General features: G+C 40.7%; 1 protein-coding gene across 3 annotated transcripts in view; it reads left to right on the top strand.

The window, feature by feature from the left end:
• Pcmt1 (protein-L-isoaspartate (D-aspartate) O-methyltransferase) overlaps positions 1 to 15,581 on the top strand; it is a 45,931-nt gene extending 30,350 nt beyond the window's left edge. Inside the window, exons 4-9 of one of the 3 annotated variants that reach the window (XR_011369436.1) lie at positions 193 to 297; positions 1,894 to 2,014; positions 3,634 to 3,719; positions 8,669 to 8,838; positions 14,227 to 14,310; positions 14,787 to 15,581. Coding sequence is in view for 2 of the 3 variants with exons in the window: in XM_070010959.1 (XP_069867060.1) it covers positions 193 to 297; positions 1,894 to 2,014; positions 3,634 to 3,719; positions 8,669 to 8,838; positions 14,787 to 14,799 (495 nt within the window). In the remaining variant the exon portion in view is untranslated. Of the gene's footprint in view, positions 1 to 192; positions 298 to 1,893; positions 2,015 to 3,633; positions 3,720 to 8,668; positions 8,886 to 14,226; positions 14,311 to 14,786 lie in introns of all 3 variants that reach the window. The other 2 variants (XM_070010959.1, XM_070010960.1) reach the window with 2 other exon arrangements.
• Positions 15,582 to 16,004: the final 423 nt, after the last annotated feature.

Genomic DNA, 16,004 nt, shown 5'->3' with positions numbered 1-16,004 from the left:
TGTAGTCAAACAGAAAATTTTCTTATTTAATTCATAAGTGAATAATTTCATTTTTTGTCATCATAGATTAAGTGAATAATTTCATTTTTTGTCTTCATATGAGATACTAGTAGAAAAACTGGAAAGTTGGTATTGTGCATATATTGTGGAGTGTTAGAAAGAATGAATGTTTGGATTGTTTTCTTTTGACAGCATGCCTACGCACTAGAACTTCTTTTTGATCAATTGCACGAAGGAGCTAAAGCTCTGGATGTAGGGTCTGGAAGCGGAATCCTCACTGCATGTTTTGCACGTATGGTAAGAGTTTTGTATTCTAATTCTGACAGAAACATATTTGTGCGTTTTGTTCTATTAAGGTAACAATTGAGCCAGGTCTTTCCTACCTGTAATCTAGCTACCTAGGAGCTGGGATCTGAGGATCTTGGTTTGAAGCCAACCCAGGCAACAAAGTCTGTGAGTCTCTATTTTCAGTTAACAAGCAAAAATGCCAGATTGGAAGCAGGGTTCAATAGTAGAGTACTAGCCATGAGGGAAGTAGAGTTCAGATTTTCAGTAGTTAGCATGTGTGTGTACACACCCCCCCACACACACACACAAACTCAAATGCACACACAAGAGATGGTACTTTGAACATGTTATTGTTGCAAGTGGCATAATATTTAACCCCAAATAGCAAAGTTGAAATGAAAATACTTAGGTTACATAATTGAAAAATCTGTGTCCTAGATGTTATTGACAGTAAGTTTCTCTCTGGATCTTGCTATGCCTCTGTGTTTCCCATCTTAGCTTTATTATCAGTCAGGCTCTACATTGTGCTCTTACAATGGCAGTCAGCTACATTTGTCTGTCAGAAAAGAATGAATTTGGTTTATAGACACTCCTATAGGTTTATTATGAATGAAGTCAGAACTTCTTTTACATTGGAAGAATGCCTTGCTTTTTATACTTCCACTTTTGTTGCCTGAGGTTTATATGGTAAAGATTATCCAGAATATTAGATGAGTACCCAAAAAAGCATAGTAAAGGTTCTCCTGTGCTCAGATCATCTTATCAGATTGGTTATGTGAAATCTTGTACCTTTGAGCCAGATTGGAAGATTTCTGGTCTAGTTGAGATTTACGAATCCATCTTGGACTAGAATCCTTGTAACTTGCCATAAATATATAATCTTTAGGCTTACAGACTATCAACTCCAGAGAGAAGTAAAAATTTCATCTTTTTAGTTTTTTCATTGTTGCATCCTGAGCAACTAGAATAGCACCTAACATGTAATGATGTTTCACATACTTCTTTCAAGTGTTTTGAAGAGGTCAAGTCCTTTCCACTGAGTCTCATATTCTTTTTTCTTTTCTTTTTTTTTCCTTTTGTATCAGTCTTGGGACTGGAACTCCGGGCCTGTTGCTCTCCCTGTGCCTTTTTGCTCAAGGCTAGTGCCCTGCCACTTGAGCTACAGCACCTCTTCTTCTGGCTTTTTGCTGGTTAATTGGAGATAAGAATCTTAGGACCTTTCCCATTTTGGCTGGCTTAGAACCATGATTCTATCTCTCAGCTTCCCCAGAAGCTAGGATTAAGGTGTGAGCCACTGGCACCCAGCTAGCCTTTTGGTTTTGAATTCTCATCGTAGAATATGACGTTAAGGGAACTTTTTTGATGGTACTAGTTTTGAACTCAGGGCCTCATACTTGCTAGGCTGGCACTCTGCCACTTGAACCACACTTTTTCTAGTTATTTTAGGGTCTAGTGAACTTCTCTGCCTGGGTAGGCCTTAAACCATAATCCTCCTGATCTCAGCTTTCTGAATAGCTAGGAGTATAGGTGTGAGCCACCAGTGCCTAGCTTAAAAGGAACATCAATTTAGCTCAGTATACTCTTAAATTATTTTCTCTTTCACAGGTTGGTCATAGTGGAAAAGTCATAGGAATTGATCACATTAAAGAGCTAGTAGATGACTCAATAAATAATGTCCGAAAGGACGATTCAACACTGTTATCTTCAGGGAGAGTGCAGCTAGTTGGTAAGTACCAGAAAACTTTATTTTTCAGAGAATTTTGTTATTTTTATGGTGATATAAGCTGAATTATACTGAGCTAATAATAATAATAATTATAATTATATTGCATTCTTCTACATTCACTTTGAGAGGAATATTTATTTTGCCTATCTAAATGTGTACAGTATTGTATCTCTTAGAGATTTTAATTTGGAATTTTCCTATTAACGAGTGAGGTTCAAGACTTTCCCCCATGTTTGCCCATTTTGTTACTTCTTTTGAGAAGTACTTGTTTAGGTATTGGATTGTTTGTATTTTTCCTTGACATAGATCTTCTAGAGACCATCCCTTAGTTGGCCATTTACATCATAAATCTTCCCCCATAGACTGGGCACTGGTGGCTTTTGCCAATAATCCTAGCTATTAAGGAGGCTGAGATCTGAGGATCGTGGTTCAAAGCCAGCCCTGGCAGGAAAGTCCGTGAGACTTATTTCCAGTAAACCACCAGAAAACTGAAAGTGGTGCTGTGGCTCAAGAAGTAGAGCACTCACCTTGAGCTGAAGAGCTGAGGGCCAGCGCCCAGCCCCAGAGTTCAAGCCCCACAACCACTGCCCTCACCCCTCCTCCAAAAGAAAAAAGAAAAGACAAAAACAAAAGTCTTCCCACATAGTGTGCATTTTTCATCTTACTCCCCCTTGCCCATTTTTCCTCCCTGCTGCTGGCAATCAGATTCAGGGCTTATCCATGCTAGGCAGGTGCTGTATCACTACAGTCCATCTTCAGCCATGGTCCCCTTTAATGGAGATATAGAAATATATATATATATATATATATATATATATTTTTTTTTTTTTTTAATTTTATTTATTTTTTTTATTTTTTTGGTCAGTTGTTGGGTTTGAATTTGGGGCCTGGGGCCTGTCCCTGTGCTCTTTTTGCTCAAGGCCAGTGTTCTACCACTAAGAAACAGAGCCACTTCTGAAATTCTTTTTCAGACTTACTAATTTTTCCCGGTGTGTGTGTGTGTGTGTGTGTGTGTGTGTGTGTGTGTGTGTGTGTGTGTGTGTGTGTGTGTGTGTGTGTGTGTGTGTGTGTGTGTGTGTGTGTGTGTGTGTGTGTGTGTGTGTGTGTGTGTGTGTGTGTGTGTGTGTGTGTGTGTGTGTGTGTGTGTCACAGACTTTCCCGGTGTGTGTGTGTGTGTGTGTGTGTGTCACAGACTTTCTTGCCGAAACAGAGCCACTTCTGAAATTCTTCTTTTTCAGACTTACTAATTTTTCCCAGCTGTGTGTGTGTGTGTGTGTGTGTGTGTGTGTGTGTGTGTGTGTGTGTGTGTGTGTGTGTGTGTGTGTGTGTGTGTGTGTGTGTGTGTGTGTGTGTGTGTGTAAAAGTCACAGACTTTCTTGCCGAGGCTACTTCGAACCACAATCCTCAGATCTCAGCCTTCTGAGTAGCTGGGATTACAAGCATTAGCCACCAGTACCCCAGGGCTTTCTATGTCCTGTTTATACCTACCTGAAGTCATAAAGATATGTCTTTATACTCTTTCTTTACATTTGATCTTTTCATGTTTAGGTCTTTGATCTTTCTGACATTGATTTTTCACTTGACCGGCACCAATTTTAAAACAAACCTTTATTTTCCAGTGGGTGATGGAAGAATGGGATATGCTGAAGAAGCTCCTTATGATGCTATTCACGTGGGAGCGGCAGCCCCAGTTGTGCCCCAGGCAGTGAGTTGGGGTTTTCTGCTTGTGTTTTATTCAGCTAACGCTCTCAAGATTTATACACAAAGTGCCTTGTAGATGCTGTTTAGAATGTACTTAGGATTTTATTTTTAATAATGTGATAGTTAATAATTAACATGATACATATTAGATAGAAAGCATGCATATGAGGGAAAGAATTTGGCAGCATCAAGGAGACTTCATATACTGATGAAACCTGAACTGACTCTTTAAAAAACTAGTAAGATTTGCCTGGTTTGCAATGAAAAGAAAGACTATTACATGTAAGGTATAATTTTTTTTTTTGGTGGTAGTGGCATTTAACTCAGCCATATGCTATGCAGCCTTTTTTTTTTTTCACTGTCCATTTTGTTGAGATAGGGTTTTGGTTTTTGCATAGGTGTGAACCTGGGACACAGTCCTCCTATTTTATGTTTTATGCTTTAGCTGGGATGACAGGTACATGCCACCTCACCTAGCTTTTTCACTGAAGAGTCTTCTGAGCTTCTCCTCCTTCCCCCCGGCCAGCCTAGAGCAAAGATCCTCCTGATCTCAGCCACCTGAGAGCTAGGATTATAGGCGTGAGCTACCATGCCCAACTTCAAAGTACAATGTTGATTTTTCATCTTAGGAATATTCACATAATCTTTTTTTCTTTTTTCTTGTTCTTTGCTTTTCCTTTCTTTTTTTTGCCAGTTGGGATAAAACTCAGGGCCTGGGCATTGTCCCTGAGCTTCTTTTGCTCAAAGCTAGCACTCTACCACTTGAGCCACAGCACCTCTTCCGGCTTTTTCTATTTATGTGCTATTGAGGAATCTAACCCTGGGCTTCATGCATGCTAGGCAAGCACCCTACCACTAAGCCACATTCCCAACCCATATTCAAATAATCTTATGTCAGCCTCCAATACTCTGTGGTTAAGTTCACTGAAACACTAGGTTTCTGTCAAACATAAATTATACACAGGTACTTTTTTTCATGTTTAGCTTAGTTATAAAGAGATGAAAATTAGGGGAATTCTCTCTGAACACTACCTCCAAATGAATAAAGATGCTTTTAGATTTGCAAATTCCAGTCTCATGTTCCACACACTGTTTTACAAAATGCTTTTGGAGGAATTGTATGGATAACAACATAAAAAAAGAAACTGGAACAAGACAGACCAGAAAGACTGAAGACAGAAAGTCATGGGTCTAGGAAGAGTGGTAGCTTAGTCGGAGAGAAGTGGTAAGAGTTCCCAGGATTATTACAAAGAGAAGTCCAGTAGGACTAGAGGGGAATCTGCAGAGACAACAAAAGAGCATTAATTAATAGAGTTGGTATCTAATATGAAAATTTAGAAGCTGTTGTAAGGTAGAAAGATTAGGAAACATTTTCTAAGAAATTTACAGTCGGGTTCATGCCCATAATTCTAGCTACTTAGGAGGCTGAGACCTGGAAGATGCAGGTTCAAAACTAACCCAGGCAGAAAAGTCCAGAAGACTTCATCTCCAATTAGCCAACAAATACCAGAATAGAGGCTTACATTGTAGAGCACTAGTCAGAAGGAAGAAAGCCTAGTGAGAGTGTAAGGGCCAAGTTCAAACCCACTTACTATTTTTTAAAAAAGGGTGGAGGGGAGCCGGGCGCTGGTGGCTCACGCCTGTAATCCTAGCTACTCAGGAGGCTGAGATCTGAGGATCGCGGTTCAAAGCCAGCCCGGGCAGGAGAGACCGTGAGACTCCTATCTCCAATAAACCACCAGAAAACCGGAAGTGGCGCTGTAGCTCAAGTGGTAGAGCGCTCGCCTTGAACTGAAGAGCTGAGGGACAGCGCCCAGGTCCAGAGTTCAAGCCCCACGACTGACAAAAAAAAAAAAAAAAAAAGGGTAGAGGGGATAAAAACACAGGTGCCAGTGGCTCATGCCTGTAATCCTAACTACTCAGAAGGCTGAGATCTGAGGATTAATGTTTCAAAGCCAGACTGGGCAGGAAAGCCCATGAGGCTCCAATTAACCACCAAAAAACAGAAGTGGAGCTGTGGCTTAAAGTAGAGCTCTAGCCTTGAGCAAAAATGCCAAGGGACACCACTCAGACCCTATGACTGGTGCACACACACACACACACACACATACACACACACACACACACACACAAACACACACAGAACTGGGGGGGGGTTGGTGAGCATGGAGAGAGAGTGAAGGAGAGAGAGAGAAATTAAGTAAATGAAAAAGGAAAGTCTTAACTTTAGTTGCAGTATAACCAAACAATTATAGAAAAAGCAATTGTGGGATATCTCTTGGTCCAGCAGCAAATTTACAGTCATAACAGGGTTTTTTTGGGTGAGGGGGCAATAGTAGATTTATACTCATTCAGGGCCTTTGCTTGCTACACGGGCAACCTCAGAGTTGTGCCTTGCCATGTATTTTGAAGGTTATTTATTTATTTATAGCCCCCAGTCCTGGGGCTTGAGATTAGGGCCTCAGCTCTGTCCCTGAGCTTCTTGTGTTCAAGGCACTAGCACTCTACCACTTGAGCCACAGCACCACTTCCAGATTTTTCTTTTTTTTTGGGTCCAGTCATAGGGCCTGAACTCTGAGCCTGGGCGCTGTCCCTCAGCTCTTCAGCTCAAGGCTAGCACTCTACCACTTGAACCACAGTGCCACTTCTGGCTTTTTTCTTTTTGCTTATGTGGTGCTGAGGAATCGAACCCAGGGCCTCATGCAAGGCAAGCGCTCTACCACTGAGCCACCTTCCCAGCCCCACTTCCAGATTTTTCTATTTATGTGGTACTAAGGAATCAAACCCAGTGCATGCTAGGTAAGCACGCTACCACTAAGCCACATTCCCGGTCTTCTGATTTCAGCCTCCTGAGTAGCTAGGATTATAGGCGTGAGCCACCGGCGCCCGGCTTGAAGGTTAATTTTGAGATACAGTCCCATACCCTGCCTAGGTTCAGTGCCTTGACTGGGATGCACCTATTTTAGGTTTTCCTCTGTTGAGATGGCATCTTGGAGACTTTTCTGCCTGAGTTGGACTGGCACTGGACTGGATTGGAATCCTTCCAATCTCAGCCTCCTCCTAGGGTGACAAGCATGAACCACTAGCTCCCAGCTCTGAAAGTGATTTGAGTATAAATAAATTGACTGGTTAGATTGAGGGATGGAACTAGATGTACAGCAAATGAGTGCAGTCCTTATCTAGTATATAATTTGATATCTAAAGATCATACAAGAAGACACAGGTAAAGAGTTGGGGCCGGGATGAAGAAGTCTGACATTTTTCATTATAGGCCTTAAAATTCAGAAAAATGACTTAAAGAATACTTGCAAATATCAACAAAAGAAAAAATAGGATATACCCACTGAGGGCAGGCACCCTTTTCTGGGGTAAAAATATCCAAAGCCATGTTTCTTCCTTAATTATTTGAATAGTGGCAATCTGTAAGTTATATTTAACTTTTTTTTTTTTTTTGGGTCCGGTCATGGGGCCTGAACTCTGGGCCTGGGCGCTGTCCCTCAGCTCTTCAGCTCAAGGCTAGCACGCTACCACTTGAGCTACAGCACCACTTCTGGCTTTTTTTTTCCTGCTTATGTGGTGCTGAGGAATCAAACCCAGGGCCTCATGCATGCAAGACAAGTGCTCTACCACTGAGCCAACTTCTCAGCCTATATTTAACTTTTTTCTTTTTTTTGGTCCGGTCCAGTTGTGGGCCTGAACTCTGGGCCTGGGCGCTGTCCTTCAGCTCAAGGCTAGTGCTCTACCACTTGAGCCATAGCGCCACTTCCGGCATTTTTTCTTTTTGCTTCTGTGGTGCTGAGGAATCGAACCCAGGGCCTCAGGCATGCAAGGCAAATGCTCTACCACTGAGCCACCTTCCCAGCCCTATATTTAACATTTTTGACAAGAGATGTTTTACTGAGTAGTGATGTGTTTTCGGGGGGTCGGGTCATGGGGTCTGAACTCTGAGCTGGGCACTGTCCCTCAGCTCTTCAGCTCAAGGCTAGCGCTCTAACACTTGAGCCACAGCGCCACTTCCGGCTTTTTTTTTTCTGCTTATGTGGTGCTGAGAAATCGAACCCAGGGCCTCATGCATGCGAGGCAAGCACTCTACCACTGAGCCAACTTCCCAGCCCCTGGGTTTTCATTAATAATGATGTCCACATTCTTACGCTAGATATTCCAGTCCCTTCCTCCTGTCCTTCTTCCTGGAGGCAGTACTTCTCAATTCAGTTATGTAATTAGGTTTCCCTTACCTTAGCTTCAGTAGTGCCCTACATTCAACAACAATATGATAGTGATTTCTTGTTGATTTTCTATACTTCCCTTCCTCCCCTTCCCTTTCTTTCTGAATCACAAAGACTCCAGACACACAGGCTTTAGAATTTTCTGCTATGTCAGGGGAGGATAATGCTACATCAGGTGGCCTAGTTCAAACATGTTGAACATTGTAGTTGTACGTGGTACTATGTTAGGTGCTGAGGCACAGTAATGAACAAAATACAGTTTCTATCAAGCAACCTAGAGTTTAGTAGTGGATGCTGAGAGGTAAATGAGTAAAACACTTTAAAGTATGTACCTTGGCCCTCTTCCGGTCCCCAACCAAACCAAGTATCTTTGTTACAACCTTCTTTTAGTTCTGACTCTCTACATATGATTAGCTGCCATGTCAAGATATTCAATGATTATTCTTTTTTTTTTTTAACATAGTAAATGTGGGTTCTTCATTCTTGTATTTAACCAGTAGTGGGGCAGAAAAGGTATTTGGGATGATGTGCATAGGTTATATGCAAATACTGTGTCATGCTACTATGCTTGAGCGGTCCTGAGACCAATGCCCCACTGTACTAAGGAATGACTATTGCATGTTTCTCTCGTCTGCTCATGGACCGAATGTTCTTTACAGTGATGTCAGATAACTAGTAATACAAAATCTGTACATTGATGTGTATGTTTGTTTCTCTCTTCCTTTAGCTAATAGACCAGTTAAAGCCTGGTGGAAGATTGATATTACCAGTGGGTCCGGCAGGTGGAAACCAAATGTTGGAGCAGTATGACAAGCTACAAGATGGCAGTGTCAAAATGAAGCCTCTGATGGGGGTGATTTATGTGCCTTTAACAGATAAGGAAAAGCAGTGGTCCAGGTGGAAGTGATTTTCTCTTCTGCTCTTTCTTCTTCCACACTTGCAAGGTGAAAGGGTGTGGATTTTAAGACATTAGACTGCAAAGGGCTGCTTTTGGTTTTTGGTTGCCATCTTCATGCTACTCCATCAAAATACCAACAACCCATTACATTAAACTTGTGAAACAATTTGCATGGTCTGCCCTTCTTTCAAATGAACTTATCTCTGGGTGTGTGAGACTTGGTTGGCACAGAGGTGTGTTGTGTTTTGTTTTTAAGAGAGTTTCAGCTGCAGTTCAGTGCCTTTTATAAGGTTATTTTCATTATCAGCCATTCTGTGTTTCTGTACTTAGATGGGGCCATCATTTCCCGCTTCATTCAGTCTCATTGTACATTGTTACAGGGAGCAAGAAGGAGAAAGACACAGTTGTTCCACTTTTCAAAAGGTCAGAATCCCAGAGAGGATATTCTACCTTTTGGCTTGATTTCTTCCTTAGTTCATTCAGCCATTGTTTCAGAACCACCAAAAGGAGCAAATGTCCATCCTCTCCATAGACTGGGCCATCTGATTTCCACCTATTCTGTTTGCTTTCCTGGGGAGGGCAGGGATCCTGTAGAAGATCCAGTGTGTGCCCACGTCTCACTCCTCACCCACAGGGCCAGCAGCATGCCGCACCACACTGTCTTTGCACAGCATGGCTTACTGTAAATCCAATGCCTGCTTTTGCTGTTTGCCATAGCAGAGTCTGAGTCCTCTTCACCTTCCCCTTGCAGAGAGGAAGGGAAATCAGTGCACAGCAGCACTTTCTGAGCTGCAAAATTACTGGGATTTATAGGAGGTGTGCATACCATGTTCAGTAGTGTTTTGCCTTTTTTTTTTCCTTGGGGCTTGAACTCTGGGCTTAAGAACTGTCCCTGAGCTTTTGTGATTAAAGCTAGTGCTCTATCACTTGAGGTACAGCTCCACTTTCAGCTTGTTTTGGTAGTTTACTGGAGATGAGAGTCTCACAGACTGGCTTTGAACTGTGATCCTCAGATCTTAACCTCCTAAGTAGATAGGATTACAAGTGTGAGCCACCGACACCCAGCCATGTTTTACTTTTAACTACATTTCAGCATGGCCTTTCTGTAACATTTTATGAAGAATTGTATTTTATTTTTCACCTTGTGTAATTTATTTTCTTGGATTTGTAGCCTGGAACACAGCTATCCTTTAGAAAATCATTTGAAAAACTGTTGATCTTTTTACTTAAAATCAGATGTAGTATCAGCAACTACTTACAACTTTCCTTCACTTCACTTCTAGTTTGCTTAAAACATTACAGAACTGCCAGGTGCCATTGGCTCACACCTGTAATGGTAGCAACTCAAGAAAGCTATTTAGAAGATCTTGGTTCAAGGCATGAAGTGATTTCCTCTTTTCTCCACTTATAGATTTAGGCCTTCCTCAAACCTGCATCTATCCTCATTAAAACCAAACCATTTGGGGCTGGGAAGGTGGCTCAGTGGTAGAGCGCTTGCCTTGCATGCATGAGGCCCTGGGTTCAATTCCTCAGCACCACATAAACAGAAAAAGGCGGAAGTGCACTGTGGCTTAAGTGGTAGAGCTCTAGCCTTGAGCTGAAGAGCTGAGGGACAGCGTTCAGGCCCAGAGTTCAAGTCCCACAACCACCCCCCCCCCCCAAAAAAAAAAAAAACCAAACCATCTGTGCTAAGAAATTCAGTCTTTTTTTTTTTTTTTTTTTGTCGGTCATGGGTCTTGAACTCTGGGCCTGGCCGCTGTCCCTGCGCTCTTGAGCTCAAGGCAAGTGCTCTACCACCTGAGCCACAGTGCCACTTCTGGTTATCTAGTGGTTTATTGGAGATAAGAGTCTCACAGACTGCTGGGCGCTGGTGGCTCATGCCTGTAATCCTAGCTACTCAGGAGGCTGAGATCTGAGGATCGCGGTTCAAAGCCAGCCCGGGCAGGAGAGACTGTGAGACTCCGATCTCCAATAAACCACCAGAAAACCGGAAGTGGCGCTGTAGCTCAAATGATAGAGCACTGGCCTTGAGCTGAAGAGCTGAGGGACAGCGCCCAGACCCAGAGTTCAAGCCCCACGACCGACAAAAAAAAAAAAAAGAGTCTCACAGACTTTCCTGCCCAGGCTGGCTTTAAACCTCGATCCTCAGATCTCAGCCTCCTGAGTAGCTGGGATTACAGGTGTGAGCCACGAGCACCTGACTTTTTTTTTTTTTAAGTCAAACTCTGGGCCTCACACATGGTGGACATGTGTTGTACCACTTATTAACATCCTCAGCTCTAGAAACTTTTATTGATGATTTTTAAATATTACTAAATATTTATGTATACGTCTATTTTGGAGCCTTTAGGCTTTAAGAGAAAGGTTAATTTTGCTTACATCATTAGAAACCATTTCTATACTATACTATGCTTGCTATACTAACATGCTAGCTTTATCTGTTGTTGATTTTCTATTTATTCAAATAGATTATACATCCACAGATGTGTTTCTAGTTACAAAAATACTGGAATTTGAAACAAAGTACAGAAAATAGCTAAAAATATGTCACATTAAAAAATGTTACTATAACATTACTGGTGAACAAAATGTTGGAGAAGGTACAATAGTTAACTTTAAAGTTTAATCTGTTATTTCTTTGTGTTCATAAAGGGTTTGTGTTCAGTGAGAGTCCAGGCAGGAATATACTCAGCTAAGAGTCTGAAATAAAATGAAGGAAGGGTCCTTTCAAAAAGAAATATGAGGGCTGGGAAGGTGGCCTAGTGGTAGAGTGCTTGCCTAGCACTCAAGAAGCCCTGGGTTCTATGCCTCAGTACCACATAAACAGAAAAAGCTAGAAGTGGCACTGTGGCTGAAGTGGTTGAGTGCTAGCCTTGAGCACAAGAAGCTCAGATACAGTGTATAGGCCCTGAGTTCAAGCCTCAGGACTGGCAAAAGAAAAAGAAGAATGAGAAAAGTGAAGGGTGAAAACTGAAAGACAGTAACATACCCAGGGGACACCCTGGAAATGTGTGTACAAGTTGTTTTATGCACTTGGCAGCAAGATTTTGTTTTTTCCTGACACTATAAATTACTAAACGCAAGTCTATTAAAAAACTTTATTTTTCTTCTTCATTTTTTCTTTTGTGCTGGTACTGGAGTTTCAGTTTAGGGCCTTTTGCTTTCACTTGGTTTCTTTGCTCAAGACTGCTGCTCTACCACTTGAACTACATAACCATTTCTGGTTTTTTGCTGGTTAATTGGAGATAACTCTCACAAATTCTTCTGCCTGGGGCTGGGAAGGTGGCTCAGTGGTAGAGTGCTTGCCTTGCATGCCTGAGGCCCTGGGTTCGATTCCTCAGCACCACATAAGCAAAAAGAAAAAAGCTGAAATAGGCGCTGTGGCTCAAGTGGTAGAGCGTTAGCCTTGAGCTGAAGAGCTGAGGGACAGCGCCAAGGCACAGAGTTCAGGCCCCACGACCGGACCCCAAAAAATAAAATAAAACAAATTCGTCTGCCTGGGCAGATTTTGAACCTTGATCCTCAGATCTCAATCTTCTGAGTAGTTAAAATTACAGGTGTGAACCTCGCCAAAATAATTTTAATGGAGAAGGTATTTGTAAATTTTATACTGTGTTGGGATTTATTTGTAATATTTTTAATACCTTGAACAAGTAAATATATATTTAAAAAATATAGTATCTTCATACTTTATAAAGAAAATTTATTTTCTTTGTAAATAGAATACATAGATTTTGTATTTTGTTTTGGTTGGTTGTGGGGCTTAAACTCAGGACCTGGGTGCTGTCCCTAAGCTCTTTCACTCAAGGCTAGCACTCTACGTGTAGACACTCTGAGTCACAAGGCCACTTTGGTTTTCTTGTGGTTAGTTGGTGATAAGAGTCTCATGGACTTTCCTGCCTGAGCTGACTTCAAATGGCAATCCTCAGATCTCTATCTCCTGATTACCTAGGATTACAGGTATTAGCCCCTGGTACCCAGCAGAACAAGTAGATACTTTGTGAGCCAAATATTTTACTGATTAATTAGGTAAAAGCTATTTTTATTTTTATTTTATTTTAATCTTTATTTTTATTTTTATCAGAAGACTATATAAAAAGGAATCAGAAAAGATAATTTGTCCTTTAAAAGATAACAATAGTGTAATAGTAAAGTAGTTCATGAGAGGAAAATGGTTGTTCTAAATCATTTCTTGTCGCCAGGTGCCAGTGACTTATGCCCACAATCCTAATAATCAGGAGCTTGAAATTTAAGGATTACAGTTCAAAGCCAGAAAAAGCTGGAAGTAGAGCTGTGGGTCAAATGGCAAAGCACCGGTGAGCTTTGAACAATAAAAGCTCAGGGAATGCACCCTGGCCCTAATTTCAAGCCCAGTACTGACACAGACACAAATTCTTGTATTACTTAACAATTCAGCTTTTAAGAAAAGACATTATCTTAATATACTACTTACTTATGACACTTTTTTGTTGTTGTTTTGCTGGTTCTGGGGCTTGATCTCAGGGCCTAGGCACTGTCCCTGAGCCTCTTTGTACTCAAGGCTAGCACTCTCAAACTTGAGCCACAGCACCACTTCTTGATTTTTTGAGTAGTTTATTGCAGATAAGAGTCTCACAGGGACTTTTCTGCCCCAGCTGGCTTTGAACTGCTATCCTCAGATTTCAGCCTCCTGAGTAGGTAGGATTACAGACATGAGTCACTGGCTATAAATTCTTTACTTCAGTTATATTCAAATTTAACAAATTTCTCAAAACATTTTACCTTAATTCTTTTTTTTGTTTGTTTTGTTTTGTTTTGTTCAGTCATAGGGCTTAACTCATGGTCTGGGCACTGTCCCTGAGCTCTTTATGCTCAAGGCTAGTGCTAGAGCCACAGCACCACTTCCATTTTTCTGGTGGTTAATTCAAGATAAGAGTCTTACAGAATTCACTGCATGGGCTGGCTTTGAACCACAATCCTCAGATCTTAGCCTTCTGTATAGCTAAGATTGTAGCAAGTATGAGCCACTAGCGCTCAACTTCATCTTAATTCTTACTAGACAGTTTGATTGATAAAGCAGTATAAGGAGCTCCTGCAGTTCTTCATCTAAAATTATCAGTTATTGCCATTTTCTCACCTTTTACTTCTCCTGTCCCCCTTTTCTGTCTATGTAGTATACAGTGTTCTTTTCTGAATCACTAAAGTTATAATTGCAAAGACCTTGCTTTGTTCCTAAAGTACTTGAGTTTTTAATGAATTTTTTTGTTACTCAAATTACCCTTAAAAGCAGTGCTTTTAGAGTTTGTGGCAGTTTTATTTTTTCACTTTTGGTGGCTCTGTTAAGGTAGGATTGATAAGCCGTACAATTTTAGGCTGCGTTTTTACTCCTTCCTTCCTCTCACTGGCAGTTGCTGGCACAGTGCTGCTGCACCTGGCTGAACGAATGGTTTCTTTTGGAGCTGATAAAGCTGCCTTATGAAATCACCTGACAGGTATATTATACCTACAGATGATGCATTTCCTCCCAGAGAGTTTGGGTTGAGATGGACCCATTCCACAATTGATAACAGACACTCTAAGCAAAAGACTTTTTTTTGGCCTAATTTGTGAATGTAACTATAAAAATCATTTGAAGTCTAAATATTCAGATCATTTTACAGTAAGAGCTATTATCAAGGTGATCCTAAAAGGAATAATTTTTCTGATTTTTTTGATCGTGAAGGAAGAAATTTAAATCTTTAGAACTAAATATAGGACTCAGTATCTTCTGGTTTTATACTTCATTTTGGAGTAGCATGAAAGATGGCTGGATTTTGCTTTGAGTTTGGAATTGTTCATACTTTTAATTGCTTGGGGGTCAGTGCATTTTTTACTGACTTAAGTGTTGTATCTAAGCTATCAGCCAATTTTAAAAAACTTTTTTTTAGTATATTAACTGCCACTTACATTTTTCTCTTTTCTTCCCCAGGGATGAACTGTAAAAGAAACATCAGCTTGACCGATCTATAATATTACAGACGATTGCTCATCTCAGTCCTTAAAGCTTTTTGGAAACCAACAGCATCACAGCTTGTTTTGGACTTTGTTACACTCTTATTTTCAGCATGAAAATGTGTGGTTTTGTAAGGTTTTCTAATTCTTCAGAGAGGCACAGAACCAAACTGGTATAGGAAAGATGCAGAGTATAATTAGTGAGTAATTGCTTTAACATGCCCACGTTTTACTATAATAATATGAAAAGAAAGGGTTCTGCAAAGTGGAAAGCTTAGTTTATGAATTTATTTTGAGAAGTGGCTTTTCTTTTGTTGGACGTTTTAATTCTGTTCCAGTATTAATTTATCAGATTTCTTTTGTGCATCAGATAACAATATCTCACAAGTTAAAATTCTTGATATTTGGATGTCTGTTAGATGCTACTAAGAAACTAGAGATGAGCTTTCTCTTTAAAGCTTTTGATGTGGTGTCATAGAATAGCATGTTGTAGATACAATCAGCTGCTTTGTTACCTTAAAACTAGGCATTTGTAAATATTGAAACTTAAGCAGATGTCAGGTAATGTCCTATAAACCTAGCTGTTCAGATTGGACATAACTGACATAGTTTTTCTTTTCTCTTTAAAAATGACAGGAGACTTGAGAGTCCTTTTTTCTGTTTCTAGTTTGCTGCTGATAATGTATATGAATCTAACATGCTGTGTAAGCTGTGTGCTAGTTTCTGCACAGTTTATGCGGTGCTGCTTTGCCAAATAAAGTAAAAAGCAAAAGATGCATTGGTAGTGTTTGAATCTAGAAGGAAGACATAAAATAATCCTAAGATCACAGGAAATGCTGTTCCTCTGTTGCTTCTCTTTGTGAAGGCTGAGTAGGTAGGCAGCACTAGTCCATCAATATGTTGTAGACTGTCACATTTCTTCCAGGCAAAGACTATACTTCATTATTTCTCTCTGGCCTCATTTTTCCCAGGGCTCCTCCTCAGTGGCTATACAGTAAGTAATTGCCCAATGAGAGAGTGAAGAACTGACAATGTCAGGGAAGAAGATAGTTCAGAATAAACACACCTCAAGTATAGATAGATTTATTAATATGATGGCTGAGAAAGCAGTGACACTTTGGGATCTTGCTCATATGTATGGTTTTATACATTTTTTAAGAAGTCCTTAGTTTTTCTAAAGGCTCCAGAGCTTAAG

The sequence above is a fragment of the Dipodomys merriami genome, unplaced genomic scaffold (assembly GCF_024711535.1).
Source record: "Dipodomys merriami isolate MVZ:Mamm:240054 unplaced genomic scaffold, mDipMer1.0.p SCAF_8, whole genome shotgun sequence".
Classification (NCBI taxonomy): Eukaryota; Metazoa; Chordata; class Mammalia; order Rodentia; family Heteromyidae; genus Dipodomys; species Dipodomys merriami.
This window is presented reverse-complemented; position numbering and strand designations above follow the sequence as displayed.